At 36.6% G+C, this 20,044-nt stretch overlaps 1 protein-coding gene across 2 annotated transcripts in view; it reads right to left on the bottom strand.

Moving 5' to 3' along the window:
- Positions 1–20,044, bottom strand: part of LOC109080603 (death-associated protein kinase 1-like) — a 39,081-nt gene that overhangs the window by 3,673 nt on the left and 15,364 nt on the right. For both annotated transcript variants that reach the window (XM_042756554.1, XM_042756555.1), the window contains 14 exons: positions 18,376–18,495; positions 17,358–17,456; positions 16,752–16,850; positions 15,912–16,010; positions 14,092–14,289; positions 13,690–13,887; positions 11,654–11,752; positions 7,111–7,188; positions 5,873–6,089; positions 4,152–4,337; positions 3,392–3,589; positions 1,933–2,071; positions 1,623–1,743; positions 729–917 (listed from right to left, as the gene is read on the bottom strand). In XM_042756554.1, coding sequence (XP_042612488.1) covers positions 729–917; positions 1,623–1,743; positions 1,933–2,071; positions 3,392–3,589; positions 4,152–4,337; positions 5,873–6,089; positions 7,111–7,188; positions 11,654–11,752; positions 13,690–13,887; positions 14,092–14,289; positions 15,912–16,010; positions 16,752–16,850; positions 17,358–17,456; positions 18,376–18,495 — 2,040 coding nt within the window. The remainder of the gene's footprint in view (positions 1–728; positions 918–1,622; positions 1,744–1,932; positions 2,072–3,391; positions 3,590–4,151; positions 4,338–5,872; positions 6,090–7,110; positions 7,189–11,653; positions 11,753–13,689; positions 13,888–14,091; positions 14,290–15,911; positions 16,011–16,751; positions 16,851–17,357; positions 17,457–18,375; positions 18,496–20,044) is intronic.

Raw genomic sequence — 20,044 nt, 5'->3', positions numbered from 1 at the left:
GGAGCTTGGCAGCCCAGATTCCCATGCACTTTCAGTGCATTCTTTAATATTTTTCATTCTGATTCACAGAAGTCATACAGGCTGATGTGAATTGTTATTTTTGTGTGAATTATTCTTTGAAGAGAAATGACATAACAGATTTTTAAAAGGGCTGAGGTTAAATACAAGGGAGCTGAAGCCCCTTAAACAGAGTATCTTATGTAAGGAAATGTTAATAAAGCTGAATCACAGCTTGGCATTTAAGCCCATCAGCATCAAAACATTCCCTAAAATGAGTTTAAGTGTTGCTGCTGAAAACACAAATGACTAATATTGATGAGAATGACTCGTTCACCTGCTCTCTCTATCGGTGAAGCTGTTGTTGTAATGCTTGTGGGTGGTCATTAGACTGAAAAGACCCTTTTTCAGTTGCTGACACCCACAAACTCATTTGAATTCACATAAAAACATGTTTGTAGATGTTCTGCATTTTATACTTTGAGTGGTTTTGAAGTAATGGATGTGGCATTAATAGCGGGGGCGTGTACAATAGCAGAATGTATGAAAATAATCATTTTAATTAATGATACACTGCAACTACTTCAAACACACTTATAATAAACCAATAGCAATATGCCCATAATTCATGCATATGCATACATATTTATTCATCTGCTCATCACACACACACACACACACACACACACACATTCACTGGGCCACCCACCCACCCACACACACACACACACCTCTCCCATGCTGTGAAGTTGTGAAGCCAGTTCCCGCAGATCCTCTTCGCTGGCTAGAGGGTTGATTTGTTCTTGCACATCCACAACAAACTGTTGCCATGACATCAGCTGGTTTGGCCCGTTCAGTTTCCTCCAGGAAGGCAGAGTGGACAACAGCTTCTCTGCCAGCTGAGTCATCGGCCTGCAGGTCTGTGAAAACGACAGAGAGAGAAAAGCAATTTCACATTTCTAAAAAAATATGAGCGTGTACTTGTCAATGGAGTTGCTAAGATGTTCTGAGTGGTTGCTAGGCAATTACTTTCTGGCCCCAGTCAAAAGAACAGACCCCCAAGTATTTATGATAGTCTCATGCTGAAATATGTTCAAATGTTAGTCTAAAGAGCTTTTTCCCCTTTAACCGAAAGTAGGAGCTATAGTAGAAACCACCACTGATAAATGAAAGACTCCTTTAACACCTCAAAGATATTGTACTATATAAATTACAAATTTAAAAACTATAGTAATTACTTCTTTGAATAGTAATTTTCTTTCATTATCCACACAAAAATCCAGACACAATATAAAGGCGAATGAGAAAGTAATCTGTACAGGTATGTGTAGGAGTGAGAGAGACGGAGAGAGAGATGCAAGTGGAGATTGAGCAGAATGTATTAGCGAGGGATCTGAGTGTCAGTGTTTGATATTGTGCATTTCTAAAAGAGAGAGTGCACGTGTGTGTGTGTGTGTGCTGGTTATTTGACAAGGTAAAGAGAAGAAGAGAGCTTTATTACAGAGATCAGACTCAGATCAGAATCAGAAAAGTGAGTGTTTCAGCTCATTGAATGTATATACTGCATTTAGGTCACTGAAATGATGAAGTGCTGGGATGTGTAGTAGCCTGAAGACTGATCTTACAGATATGATGGTGTTGCGGAGCTCTAACAGAAGGTTTCTCAGCAGCTTCATGTCTTTGGAGTTGGACGCTCCTGCATCCATGACAAAGAGCTTCTCAGCAATGTGCAGATCATTCCCAAACCTGAAAGAAAAAATTGCATTATAATCAGTTTAAAAGAAACAAACCACATTCAAAGCAGAGTAGCGGCTTAAGATTGTGTTTATCTATCAAATCACTTTAATCAGTATTATCTAATCAGTCCTACTTTGCCAAATCTTGTCCTTGTAGGTCTCATGGCTTCAAACTGACAGTTTATATTAATTTAATCACCTGTTTCTGACTTCCCTAAGCAGGGATCTCTCCTTGTCATAGCTGAATTCTCCTCCAAATGATCGAGGCAGATTCACAATGTCAGCATGTGTGGCCACCAGGACCACGTGCAGAGGATTCCTGATCTTCCCTCCAAAGGCTGTGGATACAACACAGAGGCAATCCTATTGTATATTTTTCACATCTTTCAACTCAACTATTTGAGAACCATAGGCCAAGTACTAGAGATCCCTAGAATAAGACCGATGCACTGACTCTAATGAAGTCTCTTTTGGCATTACCCATAGCACTATGGATGTGCCTGCTACAGTACTTACACAAATGCATCAAGCATCACTACAGTGAAAGCAAAGGCAAGCCAGGCTGAAATTACCAGAGAGAGTTTGAAAGATGACAAGAATGAGAAAACTAGCATTAATGAAGCACAAAGAATAGAGAACAGTGAAACACAGAGAACAAAACTGCATGCAAGAGATCATTTCTTTTGTGGAACTGTCAGTTTAACTTGTGAATTTAGTACAAATAATTCTATTGAAAAATAGTGTTAAAAAAATAACTAACTATTGTAAAATTGGTTCAAAAACAGCTTGACAACAAGCGCAACAGGAAAGCAAGGGGTCACAAGACACTTTCAAAAGTAGAACTGCTTTTAACTTGTCAGAGAACAAATATATGGTGCTCATGGTGTGAAAACAGCAAGACATGACACAGCAGCCAAAACATCCATCTAGTTCATATGTGCACAGAAAAACAAAGCAAAAATAGCGCAGATGGAATGTGAGAATGCATTGTGTGTGATTGACAGACAGATTGACAAACTCAACCGTAAAAAAATGTTTGCCAAATATATACTTGTGTTGAATGACATGGAAATTAAACAATATATTGTATACATAACATATTGACTTCTAAAGCCATATTTTGTGATGTGTATTTAATGCTTAACTTGTCTGCCACAATAACGTGATATCATGTAATTAATTAATGTATTTAAAAATGTGTAAGTCAACTGACAGCTGCACTTTCACAGTAACAGGGCTATGTGTAACTAACCATCAGGAACGTTAGTAAATGTTCATTTAAATCATTATAGAGATGAGAATTTCAACAGTATGGTGAAAAGAGGTGCAGAGGCTGATGAATGATAATTTATTAAAAAATGCAGATAAGTTAAGGTGTAATTGCATGACTTTCATGAAAAACACCAAGTAAATTATTTTGTAAAAATGAATAAATAAATGAATGAATAAATGACACTATGCAAAATAACTATTGCTATGGTAACCAATTAAAAAATATTAATTTCAATACAGAAACTTGTATAACTGCTCTCTCAATCCTCTCAATCACAGACTCTTACAGCTTCAGCTGATCCCTGTAATTATTGTAATGGAAAGCCCTCTACAAAGGAGGAGAAAAAATCCATACATTGTACACTGTAGTCTCAGGAGACACATACCGATGTTGTCCTCTGGCAGCGTGAGAGCCTTCAGGCAGTTGAGCCAGAATGTGACCTGGTTCAGTTGAGTCTCGTAAGGCTCCTCCAGGCTGAATAAGACCAGATGAATGGCTGTGGTGTCGTTCGCAGCAAAGTAATCATAAGAGCAGTAGTAGACGGGATTACCAGAGAACTCCCAGATACTGAAGTCTCCAACACCTGAAAATCATTACATAATACAATGCATTCAATAAAATAAAAAATACACAATATTTTCCTTTTAAAGAAATAAATGCTTTTACTCAGAAAGGACACATTCAATTAATGAAAAGTGATAGTAGAAACATTTATAATGTTAAAAAAGATTTCTATTCAAACTAAATGATTTTTCACAGTTTCCACAAAAATACTGTTTTCAGCATTGATGATAATAATAAGAAATGTTTCTTGAGCACTGTGAAAAGAATATTAAAATGATTTCTGAAGAATCATGTGACACCGAAGAGAGTAATGGCTGGTGAAAATTACATAAAATAAATTACATTTTAAAATATTTTAAAAAAGAAAACAAATGGTATTAATATTTCACAATATTACTAATTTTACTGTATTTTTTATTGGTGTTGACTTAAAAAAATCTTTCTGGCCCCAACTTTAAAAGGTATATATAGATGATAAAATAATATAAAAACTATATTATTAAAAACTATATATTAAAACTAACTACCTCTAGATATTTTTTGAGAGTTGCTAAACAATCTATTATAAATGACTCTTTTACCATTGACGTTGGCATTCTGGATGTCGATGGCTTTGGTGGCGGTGTCGTCAGCCGTGGAGAGAGCGTTATGAACAGGACTAAAGACCTCCAGCACTCCTTTAGTCAAACTGGGCTCAAACATCATACTGCGGCTACGCACACTTACATTCTCACAGCCTGGGTACAGGTTAGAGATGCTGACCGACACTACAGGCACACAACACACAAACAAGGAAGCAAAACGAAAGACCACAAATTAGATGGAATTTTATGACTTTTTATAATTGATAACAATAAATACAATAAGGATATATTTGTAACTAAAGGATAAATAATATATATTGTTTGGGGGTTTATAAAATGTAATGAAATAAGCTGTTCAAAATCATTTCATGAAATATGGAAACCCACCACTTGGGGGAGCTCTTTGCTAAAGGCCTGATTCCAGCTTTCCCAGTGTTGACAGAAAAATAAAGATTTAGTTAAGGTTCCCTTTTTTTGAAATAATAATACTGATACTAATAATAGTAATAATAAAACATACACAAGTAAAAAAAAAATATAAAAATAATAATTCTCTGCATAGTAGGGGAACTGTTGCCTATGGTTAAAGATATGGGCTGGCAATGGGCAAAGACTGCATGTTAAAAAAAACTACACAAGAGATGAGCCACTATCACCACATATATATTTAAAAAAATTAAATTCCCCCAAAAACACAGAAGTGCTAAGAACCATTTTAGTTAGAAATAACACGAGAGAGTCAGATGACTCAAAGTCTTTTTTATACCTTGCAAAAGTGTTAGTCACGCTGTGCTGCATATGTCTCGCACAATCAACGCTTTCCACTGAAATTTGGTTCTTTCTAAAAACTTTTCTCACAGAAAACCAGAGATGACTTCCTCAATTTGGCTGTGGCAGTATTTGTGAGAAAAAATGTTAGCTTTGTGTGTAACGCATTACTTTGATGTGATTGCGCCTTCCAAGGATAGCACTATATGACGTGTGTGTTAATCTGGGAATGAGTGAGGAAAGTGAACAAAGTTGGTCCACAAAAAGCTCTATATAATCCAAGTCCAAGCTTAAAGGAATAGTTCACCCAAAAATGAAAATTTGCTGAAAATGTCCTCATCCTCGAGCCATCTATAAGATGTAGAAGAGTTAGTTTATTCATCGGAACAGATCTGGAGAAATTTAGCCTCACATCACTTGCTCACCAATGGATCCTCTGCAATAAATGGGTGCCGTCAGAATGAAAATCCAAACATCTGATAAAAACATCACAAGTAATCCACAATCCACATGACACCAGTCCAACAATTAATGTCTAACGAAGCAAAAACTGTGTGTTTGTAATAAACAAATCCGTCAAGAAATTTTGAACTTAAAACCATTTTTAACTTAAAACCACTGCAAAATTCAAAATATGGGCTGGTATTTTGGCCAAAAATTACAATTTAAAGGTAAAAGCCTTGATGGATTTGTTTCTTACAAACATGCAACTTTTTATTTCACAACACTGTAAGTGGAGTCATGTCATGGATTACAGATATTTTTATCAGCTGTTTTGACTCATCCTGATGGCACCCATTCACTGCAGAGGAACCATTGGTGAGCAAGTGATGTAATGCTAAATTTCTCCAAATCTGTTCTGATGAAGAAATAAATTCATCTACATCTAGGATGAACAATTCCTTAAATGTTCAGCTTTTCTGTAGATGAAGGAACACACATCACCCTACCTGCTGGTTTGGAGGTGACAGGTGAGGCTGGGTGCCGGACAGGGTTGTTCAACCTGGTCCTCTTCCTCCTAAAGAAACTCCGCAGGATGCCACACTTCAAAGACTCCACCAGAGTGTTCTTCCCTGCTCCCGAGTGGCCAAACAGCTTGAGTTTGATGCGAGGTTGGAGGGTCTGTGTAGGTCGCAGCTGCTGGATGTAAATGCTCTTATGGTTGTCCTGTAAGACCAGTTACAAAGGGCATATAAATTAACACAACCCAATGGCATTACAATATGACATATGGACCGACGACATAATGGTAATGTGACTGAGAACGTTCAGTGCATCCTAATGAGTGTAATTTATAGGCTCTTAATAGCTAGTCCTCCAACTGAGCATATTCCACTTTTTGACGCAAACAGCAAAACGCTGAATGCCATATATTAAATCATGGATGTGACCATCAAATTAAAAGACTTTTAAAATCTACAGTCATGTCTGTGGTTAATAGATAAACCATCTGAACATTTGATTAAATCCGAGTGACTGAAGCATTAAAAAGACCAAGATTCAAAATAAACTGATGTAGACTAAAGGTCAAATTAAATGTGTCTGAAATATCTTCGCATGTGGAAAACCATTTATTTTTAGTCACCCTGAAAATGTTTTCGCCAAAATCTACACAATAGCTTCTACACAAGAGCTTCAAAACACCATCAGTGATAACAGTGGGATTAATTAGGAGAGGCTTTGAGCTTCAGTTATGATAAATGCCACTGCAATGATTGACTTCCATATTATTGGACATCATATTTACATGTCATTCCAAGGTAGTTTAAAGAAAACCACAGTATATGTCCAACAAATCATAGTAAGAACATGACACTATACAGTGCAACAGTGCCTGTACATTTTTTCAATGGTCTTGGTTCTGAAAGTATTTTTCCCATTCATTTTTCCATATGGATTTCACAACATTTGACAAACTGTGATATACATCTACATGGAGTTGGATTTTGGACCTATGGGGGTTACCCAGTATCACCAAAAAATGTTCTGAAAGCCAAACATTTAATTTTAAACTATCAAAATCAGCATACATTTCAGAGGGATGAGAGTCATTGTTGAGTAAAACTGACATCTCTTGCAGGTGTCATATAAAATACAACAAGGATCTCATCAACCTTAAAGCATTCATGTGATGCAAATGAATGTCACTTGAGTCTCAGTGAGATGAATAATACAGAAAGACTAACACCTTTTTAAGCTTGGCCAGCAGCACTGCTACATGCTCCTGCTGCTCTGCAATCGCGAGATCCTCTGCGGTCTTTCCATCCTGCAAGAGACAATGACAGAGATGGATAAACTGCAGCTTATAGAACATTACAGGCAATGCGGGGCCCATCAGAGTCCAGTGATACAGATGAATGAGTAAAGCTAGATAAATAAAATCTGTCAGCCTTTCATCTGCTCAGTCTTACCAGACCACCGCACTAATAAAGCTCTAATAGAGAGACAGAGAGAGAGAGAGAGAGAGAGAGAGAGAGAGAGAGAGAGAGAGAGAGAGAGGGAGAGAGAGAATGAGTTTGCAGGGTAGGGGTGTAAAAGAGAAAGTGATAAGCTAACAAGGAAAAGTGAGAAAGAAAGAAAAAGAAAGAAGAGAGAGAATATCACCTAACAGCTCAACAGCGTGACTCACAGTTCATTACAACAGAGGGTGTCAGGGAATGACAGGTGTAATGCTGCCTTCAAGACAAATCAGATGATTATATATACAAAATGAGTGCATATAAAAGACACCACAAAAAATGTAATTATCAGTCCAAAAAATAGTAAGTCAGAACAAGTGTGGCATCCTGGCACACAGTCATTCTCTCATTTGCAGCAGTTTCATGGGATTGCATGTGATTTCATTCCACCTGACTGTGGCCCTTATTGAAAAAGAGTTGTGATATAGTAGGTAATATTTTCCTGAACAGCTTCAACTGTTCACCCACCCCCTCACACTTCTGCTGCCATCTGTCTGTCCGCCCATGGAAACATCTCTTCAGCTGCTAGAAGCCCATTTAGCACAATACTGTTCAGGTGAAGTCAATTACACCACAGAATAAAATATGGCCTGGCTCCTAGAACATATCCACTGACCCAAAAATTGCAACTTCACTTGGTGTTTTTTTTCCAAACATTACAATTTAAACAGTTTAAAGTGTTTTCTTTTTTAATACATTTTAAAATGTAATTTATACCCGTAATGACCACACTGGATTTCAGCACCCAGTCTTCAGTGTCAAATTATCCTTAAGAAATTCTAATATGCTGGTGCTCAAAACATTTCTTATTATCAATGTTTTTTGTTTGTTTGTTTGTTTTGTGGAAACAAAGTTAGATTTTTTTTTATGATTCTTTGATGAATACAAAGTCCTTTTTTTAACAACATCAATACTGTAATTTTTGATCAGTTTAAAGTTATAGTCTAAATTTAACCCTAAAAAACAAATTCAAACAAAACTAAAAAAACAAGATATTTATAAAATAAATAGCTAATTTTTGGGTGAACTAACCCTTTAATGTGGCCTTTCTGAAAAATTTATATTAATTTCTTTCTATAAATAAATAAATAAAAATCCTTACTGGCCCCAAACCTTTGAACACCAGTGTATATATATTATTCAGACCTTAGTATTAGTCATCAAATTAAAAATCCTAATTAATTGGAATCCTGGAAGCTTTGCTTCCATTATATGGCACTAATGGATTAAACCCCAGATGTCAATTATATCTAGCAACCCCCCTGGAAAGTGGTACTCATTTTAGTCAGTTATTGAGAACCAACCAATCTACAGTTCCTATCATTTTACGTGGCAGCACTGAAATGATGAACACATCAGTTACACAACTAATGCACCTCCTTTGCTTGTCTTGTTTCACAATCATTAAAAAAGTTTTCTGTCTTTGACTGGAAGTGAAAAGAAAAAAAAGAAATTCAAATCTGTTTATTTCATTCCACCAAAATGACGCACGTAGGAACGTCCCAGGAGGCTGTGACGGCAGCACATGTGTGATTGTGAAATCAGCAATAAGAGACACCAGCTGTGAGGGGGAATAACTATCAGAGAGGGCCAGCCTGAAGTAAGTATATTTCACAGAAAAATCATATGCAAAAATGCTGTAAAAATATACAAACTTAAAGACAGCATCAGAAAAATCTTGAAACTCTGTACATAAACCTCAGGCACAGTCTTGGTTACCTGAAGAAAATCTGTTTACCCAAAACCCACCACAGTCACAGCCCTCAACCAAAACCATTAATGATTTAACACCTCAGAATACACACGCACACAATCTCACACACAGCAACACAAACCCACACCTAACACCTGGGGCCACAAGCACAAGCAAAACACACAACCTGAAACAGCTGTGTTCCTCCTCAAACCGATGGGGACAAATTAACCAGCCTCCCTCTGAAAGAGAGCCCCTGCACAGCCCCACGCAGACGACAGCGAAAGAGGATGTGGTGATTGCAGCAGAGGTGTTAAAGCACCAATGAAAAGGATAGTAATGGGAGAGCTTTGTTGCACTGTAATTACTCTTATCTAACGTGGATTGATTGAACACAAAGCTTTCCTGCCAATTAGACTTTATGAGATATGACTGCTAATTCTTCTGTACAAAACAGCCCATTTTCTTATTCACAGACTCTTTTTGTGTCTGCCTGCTCATCTCCAGCTCACACCACGTGTCCCCATGAGGATGTGCTTGTATTCATTTGATTGATTTCTGGTTGTCTCCCCAAAGGTTAAAAATGCCTAGAATTCTTAAGGCTGATTGAAGCGTCCTGACGTGAGGGAACCAAATCTAGTGTTTGTTTGACACATTGAGACTACATCATTATTGTCATTATCATATTGGAAAGGGAGACATGAAAAATATATGATAGTTGTCTAAAAAAGATGGTATAGTAGACATGGTAGATTTTTTTCTGGGAGTGTGAATCATGATGCTTGAGTGTTGTGCATGGGTTTTAGCACATTGTTACAGTACAGAGTTGCTAAAGTGTTCTGGGTGGTTGCTAGGGTGTTGCTATGCAGTTGTTTGGTCACTGGCCCAAGTCAAAAGAGGCCACTCCCAAGTCTCTAATATTTTAGTCCCTAGACTTAGACTTTTAAAAAATAACAATTTATGTTATTATTTTGCACATTTTATCATAAAAGAGGTGAAAAGCGTTGGATTCCTACTGTACATATATTAGAAGTCTAGGTCAGTAGGATATTTTTTTGAAAGAAGCTCTAAGAGCAAAATATAAAGTGTGAAGGCCACATTAAATCAATGGCATCCTATATTTGGAAGCGATTTTTTTCTTTCTCAAGCCACTGACCCATACGCCTCTGGCAATTCATTATGGATTCTCAAAATTCCGTGTGCTGTAACATGCATTGTGCATCAGCCACTATACAATATTAACACTCAGGAGGAGAGCTTTGAGATTGTTTTGAGGCGAGGAGTGTGAGCGAGGGGCATGTGGGCCAGTCGAGGGGAGGGATGTTGGGGTAATTGATTGAAAACATACATTGTTTGGGATGAGTTGGTTGGGGGTTCATTAGTTGGTTGGGCATGTTATCCTTCACTGGTACTGAAAGTGAAACAATGATTCTCCACTGGGATGTTTTCATTAATAAGCTTCATTCTGGAAAGAGCATTTTAATGGACCCGGCTGGTAACGTAATGGAGAAGGCACATCCTTATATTACAGACAAAAAAAAAAAGTGCACAAATATCAGACAGATATATCCTGACAATCACATTAAGGCTCAGAATGAGTCAGATTAGAAATCGGTCATCCAAAGGAGGGACACCCACACAATCATATAACAACACGCAAACCTACAGAAACCAACACACATTCTATGGAAGAGGCACTATATGAGACAAGACAAGAAAGATTAAGGATTAAGGACAGAATGGTAATCTAGGCTGTCGTGAATGATAAATGAACACTTATTTAAAGAGATAAAGAGACTGCAATTTGATTAATGTGCTAAGAAAAGAGGTCAGGACACCGAGTCACTAGAGTTACATTTCAATATCTAAAATAAAAAGAAGACAGCAGCCAATCTAATCAACCAAAAGCTTTTGAGAGCATGTGGAAAATGTTACTATTCTAATATATATATATATATATATATATATATATATATATATATATATATATATATATATATATATATATATATATATATATATATATATATATATATAAATATTTATATAGTGACCTAGCAGCATATACCATTTCATTCAAAAGTGTTCATTATGCTCACCAAGGCTACATTTTTTTTATCAAAATACAGCAAAAACAGTAATATTGTGAAAAACATTACATCATACATTATTAACAATCACAAAAACATCCACAAATCATTCTAATATGAAAACTTTATCCTCAAAAAACACTTCTTATTATTAGCCATGTTAAAAACAGCTGCTTAATGGTTTTGTTGGAAAAATATATACCTTTTTTCAGGATTCTTTGATGAATTGAAAGTTCAAAAGAGCAGCATTTATATGAAATATACATTTTTGTAACATTCGAAATGTCTTTGTCACATTTGATCAATTTAATTCATCTTTGCAGATTATAACTATTCGTTATTTAAAAAAAAAAAAAAACTCACTGACCTGGTTTTTAATGGTACTGTATATAAATGTATATATATATATATTTTTTTTATAAATGCATATATGATACTTTTACAAATCATATGTTATTTACATCAAAACCCTGATGATCTTTAACTTACATTAGTGATGGCTTCAGTGTTGGCTCCTGTAACACAGAGATGACGCACCACCTCCAGACCACCGTTACTAGCTGCCAGGTGAAGAGGTGTTCTCCCAAACTACAGATACATAAAAAGCAAACATCTATAAACATCTTCTTCTGAGAATGATTCATCACAAATGGTAACTAGAAAACAAAAGGTGAAAAACTGCTTTTGTCAGAAAATTGTTCAAGTGTAACAGTGCAAAATGAGGATTCAATTTCATATTAATATAATTCCGTTCCTCTTGACCTGAAAAGCCCTCTGTTAGAAAGGAACACAAATCATCTTCCAGCTGTAATGGAAGTGCCATTTAAAAATTTCACACAGAAGTAACAGCCATGTATAACTGGTACATAAAGATTTCAGGAAAATTGCAACCAAGTAAATGGGGTCAGTTGAGGGGACTTTAAGAAATGAAAAAGGACTGGATGATGATTCAAGACTGACAAGAAAAAGCACAATCATTAATACTTCAATAAAGCAAAAGTAAAAACTGGTCTATAGAATAAGATCAGGGTTATAACAGTCAACTAAACACATACTACTAAAAACATTTTTGTTAATTGGAATAAAAAAAAATGTTAGATGAAAAACTATAAACTAAAATAACAAATGTTGACTTGGCAACTAAATGAAATAAGTTGAAGTATTAAAATTACTGACTGGAAATAGTTAAAATTAAAACAAATATAAATAAACAAATATAAACCTAAAAAGCAATATTTTAAAGAGCAGGTCATATGGGTTTTTGAAAAATCTCTCTTTTGCAGTTTATAACGTAGCTATCCTTAAATGAAAACAATCTGCAAAGTTGTTAATCAAAAAAAGTGCATGATAAATAAAGATAATGTCTCTCAAAAGAGAGAGTCGATTCTGAATCGCTGTAACGAGTCGTTATATTTTCGACTCTTTTGCCTGTTACCGGTGTACGTCACTGGGTAACACATTTGCATAATCCCCGCCTGCCCGCGAAATACGAACAGAGTCTGACCTGCCCACAAAAACTTTTGCTATTAGTGCGTTTACATCATGTTGAGTTGTTCAAGGATACCACAGAAATACAATTCGAGCCTTTTGTTGTGTGCTTGTCATTTTATCAAGAACTGCTTCTCTAATCTGGGCTTTTATCTTCGTTGGCTTCTAATCTTCTTAATTTGGACTAACAAGCTCTCTGAACCACGACCTGTAAGTAGTACGATTGATACGTTAGGTGTACATTTTCAATTGAGTGCTCAAAATATAATTTTTTTGTGCCAATATGTGACGTATACCTAGTGCAGCTTTAGGTTTCCAGGTAAAGCACGATATTACTGTCTTACTGAAGTAGTTCTAAAAATTCGCAGTGAACCGAAGAATATGTCGATTATTGTAGACTGACGTTGTTCTAATTACTTTGTTTAATAATAAAGAATGTAATGTAGCACACAGACTTTATAATAATTGTGAAACTGCTGTTTATTGTGCTGCACTGGCAGTTACAGGGTTAATGCGGGAGAGATGAGTGATTTCGGCTGGTGCTCCTGTGATACAACTGTTCTGCGTTCTATGCCAATCACAACAGGTTTGGCCAGCTGACCAATCAGAGCAGAGTAGGCTTGAGGAAGGGAGGGGCTTGCTCCGAACTTGCTTGAAACGAATCATTTCCTGATCCTTGGCAAATGACTCTAATATTAAATGTATATTCTGAGAAAATTACAATGTTTTCTGACCTTAGATGCATTTAAACCTGATGTAGGGGACTCCAATACAATATTGGGACACTTTAAAATACCATATGACCTGCTCTTTAAAATACTAATAAAAATGACAAAGGCATATGACTAACCAAAATAAAGGCAAATTTAACTAAAATAAAAATGAAAACTGGAAAAAAACTAATAAAAGCTGATAAATTTTTTTTAATAAAAAAATACATAAATAATATTAAAATAATACTGGATGAAAACACATTTAGCAGTCAAACAAAAGCATATTATACAGCAGGTTTACATCCATCCCAGTTTAAAACTCACTTTGTTAGGAATATCCAGATTGGCTTTAGCAGCGCAGAGCTGCATGACCACAGGCAAGTTGCCGTCCTTGCAGGCGATGTGAAGGGGTGTGTTGCCGTGGCGATCCTGGTGGTCCACATAGCAGTGATGTCTGAGCAGACACTTCACCACTTCAGTCTGACATCTCCTCACTGCCAGATGCAGAGCGATGTGAGCGTCCTGAAATACATACATGCAAACACACCATGATAAGGGTAATCGATAATTATCTTGAATGGCAAGCTGTCAATGTTCACAACAAAAATAAAAAAATAAAATAAAAACAACATGCATGAAAGGAGAGAGAAAAAAGTGTTTTAATAATAAAAAAATGACAGCACAGCAGTTGTTAATGGTTGAGGTTTTCAAAGTGTCTGTGCTCACCTTATCAGCAGAGTCCATGTCCGCTCCATGCTCCAGCAGACACTCCACGATGTCCTTGAAGCCGCGGGCGGAAGCTGTGAGTAACGGGCTCTCGCCCTCACGGTTCCGGGCGTTGACATCACAGCCAGCCTCGCACAGGGCTCTGGCCACTGCGGAGTAACCGTGCCAGGCTGCACAGTGGAGAGGTGTCTCCTGCTCCTGTGGAGGCATGAAAACAGTCTTTAGCATTCAAACCAAGAGCTCATGAATAACCTTGAACACATGGAGCTAAAAAAACAACATTAGTCTGTGTCAAGGCCGTTTCACATGAAGAATTGCTCTTAATTAGCCAGCGACCCTGACACCTCCAATGAATGTAACAATTATAAACATACAATACGTAGCTGTGTCTGCCTCCTGGCATTGCGTGTGAATATTGGTTTTCTTTTAACAGAGCAGGATATAATAATAAATGCAAGAGTAGGATGGTAACCTAATATTGTAATAATCGACTATAAAATGAATCTGTAATACTATGAAATAATATTTTGGTTGTGCACAATATTTATCGTTGGTCTAATAATTTAACTCACTCACATAATCCTAAAATGATTTTCTTTATTGCATTTCTCTGAAGTGGTGCTTCAGGCTCATTCATTTAAGATACAGCATGTGTTTAATAGTGACTCCTTCTTGAAATCTATCAACTAGGACACTTTTGCCTGTTAGTCGATGGACTCCCCATGCAGTAAGCAATATTTTTGAAAGCACAGGAGACTATCTGCCTATGAACGTTACTGCTGTGAGCTCATAGTGCTGAACAAATAAAGTGAGGCACGGACATGATTAGATTTCAGCACTCATGTCACGTCAGCACTTGCAAAACCACTTATTACATTTACATTTCCCACTGTAATCAAAGACATCCGAGATGAAGCACTTTCTTTTATAAAAGAACATTTTCTTCTTTTAAGTGGAGCTTTACTAATATAAATACACTACCATTCAAAAGTTTGAGGTTGGTGAGATTATTTAATCTTTTTGAAAGAAGTCTCTTATGCTCACCAAGGTTGCATTTATTTGATCAAAAATACAGTACAAATGTAATAGTGAAATATTATTCAGGTTTATGTCTTTGATGGCAAAGCTGAATTTTCAGCAGCCGTTACTTCAGTCTTCAGTGTCACATGATCCTTCATGATTTGGTGCTCAAGAAACATTTATTATTATTATCATTATCAATGTTGAAAACTGTTGTGTTTCTATATATTTCTACAGAATTGGTGATATATTTTTGATGAATAGAAAGTTTAAAAGAGAAGGTCTTATTTTAAATAGAAACCTTTCACTCCAAATGTCACTCCAAATGTCACTATCACTCCAAATGTCTATACTGCCACTAAACAATTTAACATATCCTTGCTAAAATAATACTTAAAATATACAATTTCTTCATCTTTACAAAAGTACATAAAACAGTTCTTTAAAACATCATGTGGACTCACATGAGATGAAAACTTCAGTCAGATCAGAAGGCTTATAAAAGTGGCTTTATTTACATGGAGCAGACATCTCATCATGACTAATGAAAATAACTGAGATCACATGACCAGCCCAACACTTCTCTTTTTATCTCTGTAACTACCCTTTAATCGGTCATCAACTGAATTAAATAACTCTTAATATTCCATTTGTACAATGGTTACTTTTGGTTTTGTGTGATGCCACTTCCAAAACGCTAAGTGTCATATTCATCTGCAATGGCTTGGATTGTTGAGTGTGTATAAAAACATAATTCCAATGCATATGTGTGTGTGTGTGTGTGTGTGTATGATACATACCCGGTCCACTAGGTCAGGGTTGGCATGGATGCTGCAAAGGTACTGGACTACATCCACGTTACCATAGCGAGCTGCCACATGCAGAGCCGTTTCTCCAGACTAGAACAGAATGTCAGTGATGAGCAGGCATGTTATTAATGTGATTACACTTTGATGAGCTAAACAAAAAAATGCAATGACCATGTGTATGTGTACATCAGGGAAACAATCAACACTGCTGAACTAGACTGTAAGAAACAGTTAAGAACTTCATTGAAGGATTTCCCTGTTGCCAAACTAGGGTTATAACAACCGGAAAGGCTGCGTAAACAGAATGTGTCTAGTTGAAGGGAGATATCCTTGTGTGTGGAGAACTGCCAAAACCATTCCCAAATCAGCTTTGGGCTGAGCACAGTGCTCCTCCTAGAACGGTTCAGGCTGAAGCCGATGTTTTAAGAACTCAATTTACACCCTTAATGAAGCTGCGGACACTCAAAGTGTGATTCTGTATGGCACTCCCGACAAACTCAACAACACTTTACCCTGCAAATTCGCTTGCCTGGCCGCTCTTCACTGACTAGTGACGCAGTCAACAAACAGTCAACAATTATTTCATACAATGGCAAACCTCAGGCCAGTGAGTAACCATAGCAACTGCAAATTACCAATGGGAAGTAGAGAGGCGTGTGAACTCAGTAGGAAAGGTTTTCTGGAGAAAAGGTGCTGGATGGGGAAAGCCTCTGACAGAAAGAATCTGTCCTCTCCCTGGGGTTGTGATTGTTGAGAGAGTGTGTGTGTGTGAGTGTGTGTGAGAGAGAGAGAGAGAGAGAGAGAGAGAGAGAGAGAGAGAGATAGAGGCACCTTATCTTGGATGTCCAGAGGGCACTTTTTTTCATGCAAGAATCTCAAGGTCCCCACATGACCATGTCGGGCGGCATGGTAGATAGCGTTGGCTCCAGTCTGAGAAAAATAATAGCATGTTCTGTGGAGTTGTATGTATTTTCAGCCATTTACCATTTAAACTATGTTAAAACTACTGGTACAGCATGTCTTCAGTGTATTCAATGTATTGGGGCACTATATCTGATGTGTCTACTACCGTTCATAAGTTTGGCTTGGTACAATTGTTTTTATTGAAATTAATACTTTTATTCAGAAAAGACACATTATATTGAACAAAAGTAATCAGCAAATCAGCATGCTAGACTCATGCAAAAACTGCTGCTGAATTCAGCTTTGTAATCACAGGAATACATTACATTTTGAAACATTAATGAAATACTTTTCACAGTATTACTGTTTTTATTGTATATTGGTCAAATAAATGCAGTCTTGGTGACCATATGGCAAATAAATAAATAAATAAATAAATAAATCATACTAACCCCAGACCTTTAAATGGTAGTGTACATTTTTTTAATTTCTTGTACATTAATTATCTGAGAAAATGGAGTAATGGATAAACACCTTATCAAAGGCTTGAATCTCCGCTCCTTTTTTCATTAGCACATCAATGATCTGGACATTTCCACAGCCCGCTGCAATCAGGAGCGGAGGGGTTCCGTGCTGAAGTATGTACACACGCACAAACAAACAAACAAACAGAAACACACACAAACAGGAATCACTTTACTGAATATAACAAGGCACTAATAGCTCCTCACAGCTTTAATTAAGCCTATAATTCAGAGTCAGTGTGAAAACGGCAATTCAAATTAGACTGATTCATTTTTCATTCTTCGCACAGCAGTTCTAATTGGCAAAAAGCAATCACGGTGGTTGAAAAAAAATTCTTGCACGCACAAGACTGGAATTGTTTCTCAAAAATGGTGATAAACTCCTCTGAATGAATAAATGCATGAGTCACTGGAATAGTTCTCACTGTGCATACAAAACACAGATAGCGCTGGACAGCTCTGAGCAATACAATTAAAAGCACGCTTGTCTCTTCACATCAGTGAGCAGAGTACAGTTACATGAACCTCGGCCTCATTCCCTCCTTCTAAACAAACACTTTTCCTGTGTCACACACGTGCCATACAACATTCCAACACACACACACACACACACACACACACACTGAAAAAGACTTAACCAGTATGTTTGTTAACTTAGACAATTTTAGCATAAACCTCAATAAAATTTCTTCAGATTTACACAATTTAAAATATCATAATAATGGCAATTAACCCTCAAGTCTCTTTCATTTTATTCAAAATTCCCATTGTGACAGTGACTACGCAAAGCACAGCCTCACACAAATCGGTTGAGACATGGTCCAGTCACTCGCTGCACATCTGAGTGTCAGTGCTGAAAACGGCAATGTAAACTCAGAAGGAATGGGCGTACAGTGACACTGATACACTTATCAGCTCAATCGAGCTCAGGTTGGCTTCTGATCACTTGGACAGAGACCAAGTCAAGCAGAGACCATGAGCATGACTGTCAACCATCTCCTCTGAAAGTCTCGCTTTGTCTCTCTCACCTTGTTAGGTTGATTAATATCATAGCTGGTCAGGGATCCAAGCAGGTGTTTCAGACCTGGAACATTGTCATCGTTGATTGCGTGGATAATAGCCTTCATGACAAATGAGTCCTCCTCATCCTGTCAAAAAAACAAAATTATTGAATATGAACAATACTGCCCCACAAAGCCAAAAGACCATATGTGAAACTGAGAAAAACGAAAAAAAGTTTTTTACTTATCCAGCCAAATTAATTATAGGTAGGACACTGGAAATTTAACAATTAGATGTTTTAGTAATGAAAATTATCTACATTAAAAATTTGTGAGCTCAAACTTGATTTTTACCCCTATTTTGAAGTTAATGCCTTTGCATTGTCTGCAAAACGTGAGAAGTCACACCAAGACAAAAGGCAGTAACTTCCACATTATCAATATTTGGTTGCTGATCACCATTTACAAAATCATTATAGTAAAACCTGTATAAAATCTAGTGATCATGGGCTGTCTTATATAGGATATTGCATATAATACAGTAATGTGACTGTATTAAGATTTTTTTTTTTTTGATCGTAACAAGCAGACTAAAAGTTAAACATGTGTGGATGCCAATTTATTTGCTATGCGCAGTAATGTAAAAGAATGCTAGACATAGCATAATTGCTGTTATATTGATTTGTATGAAATAACTTAACCTAAAAGAATGACTTGTGGATTGATGTGAACGCCAACAAATGAGTACTTGTGAATGCTTGTGGATTAAACATCTCCGATGACGTTCATCGCCATGGATTGATTTTTATCAGGTTACAAGAAAAGGTAGGATATGGATTTAATTGCAAACTGTTAGTAGGCTACTGATTTTATGATTGATCGTGCTAGCTACGGCATTTGAGTCCACACGCATCCAACTAGAAGTGATAGCCTGATGAATAATCTGCATTACAAAAGGGAAAAAAAAAAAATTCTTTAAAGGTTATTCACAATTACGTATTGCTGCCAAGGTATCTAGTCTTTACAGTACTTTGTTATACAGTGTGGAGCTGTTTGGTAGATCACGATCTAATTCGTTTGTACACCGTAATTAAAATGCAGCAGACTTTAATGGACAGTAAAACAATGGCAGAACACCGTATAACTCCAAACCGGCACCGTAACTTCATATTGACGCGCGGCTAAACAAAGTCAGAACGCCGTAACTCAATTTGAGCTTTCCAAACAAAGTGAAAGAGCGCTAACTGGTGTTATACGCTGTTCTGCCTTGGTTTCTCCAGGGCTTTTCGAAGTTACGGTTGAGACGAACCATTATTTTCTTGGAAAAACAACGAAATTGACTCAAGATATTTCACGATAAATGATGTCTTTAATATCCCAAAAATATCAATAACTAATTTTTGACAAAAATCGAAGATAAAGTCTTTTGCCTTTGCATGGCAGAATACCTTTATGATAACAGACCAAAACACATACTACAAGCATACATTACATGTTAATATGATATGATACACCATTCAAAAGTTTAGGGTCAATACGATTTTATTTATTTATTTTATTCATTTATTCAGCAAGAATGCATTAAATACATCTAAAGTGACAGCAAAGACATTTTTTTATCCTTACAAAAGATTTCTATTTCAAATAAATGCTGTTTTATTCAATGTTCTATTCAAGAATTCTGAAAATAGCTGTA

This window comes from Cyprinus carpio, chromosome A5 (assembly GCF_018340385.1).
Source record: "Cyprinus carpio isolate SPL01 chromosome A5, ASM1834038v1, whole genome shotgun sequence".
NCBI lineage: Eukaryota > Metazoa > Chordata > Actinopteri > Cypriniformes > Cyprinidae > Cyprinus > Cyprinus carpio.
Note: the sequence above shows the minus strand (reverse complement) of the source record. Positions and strands in the feature narration are given on the sequence as shown.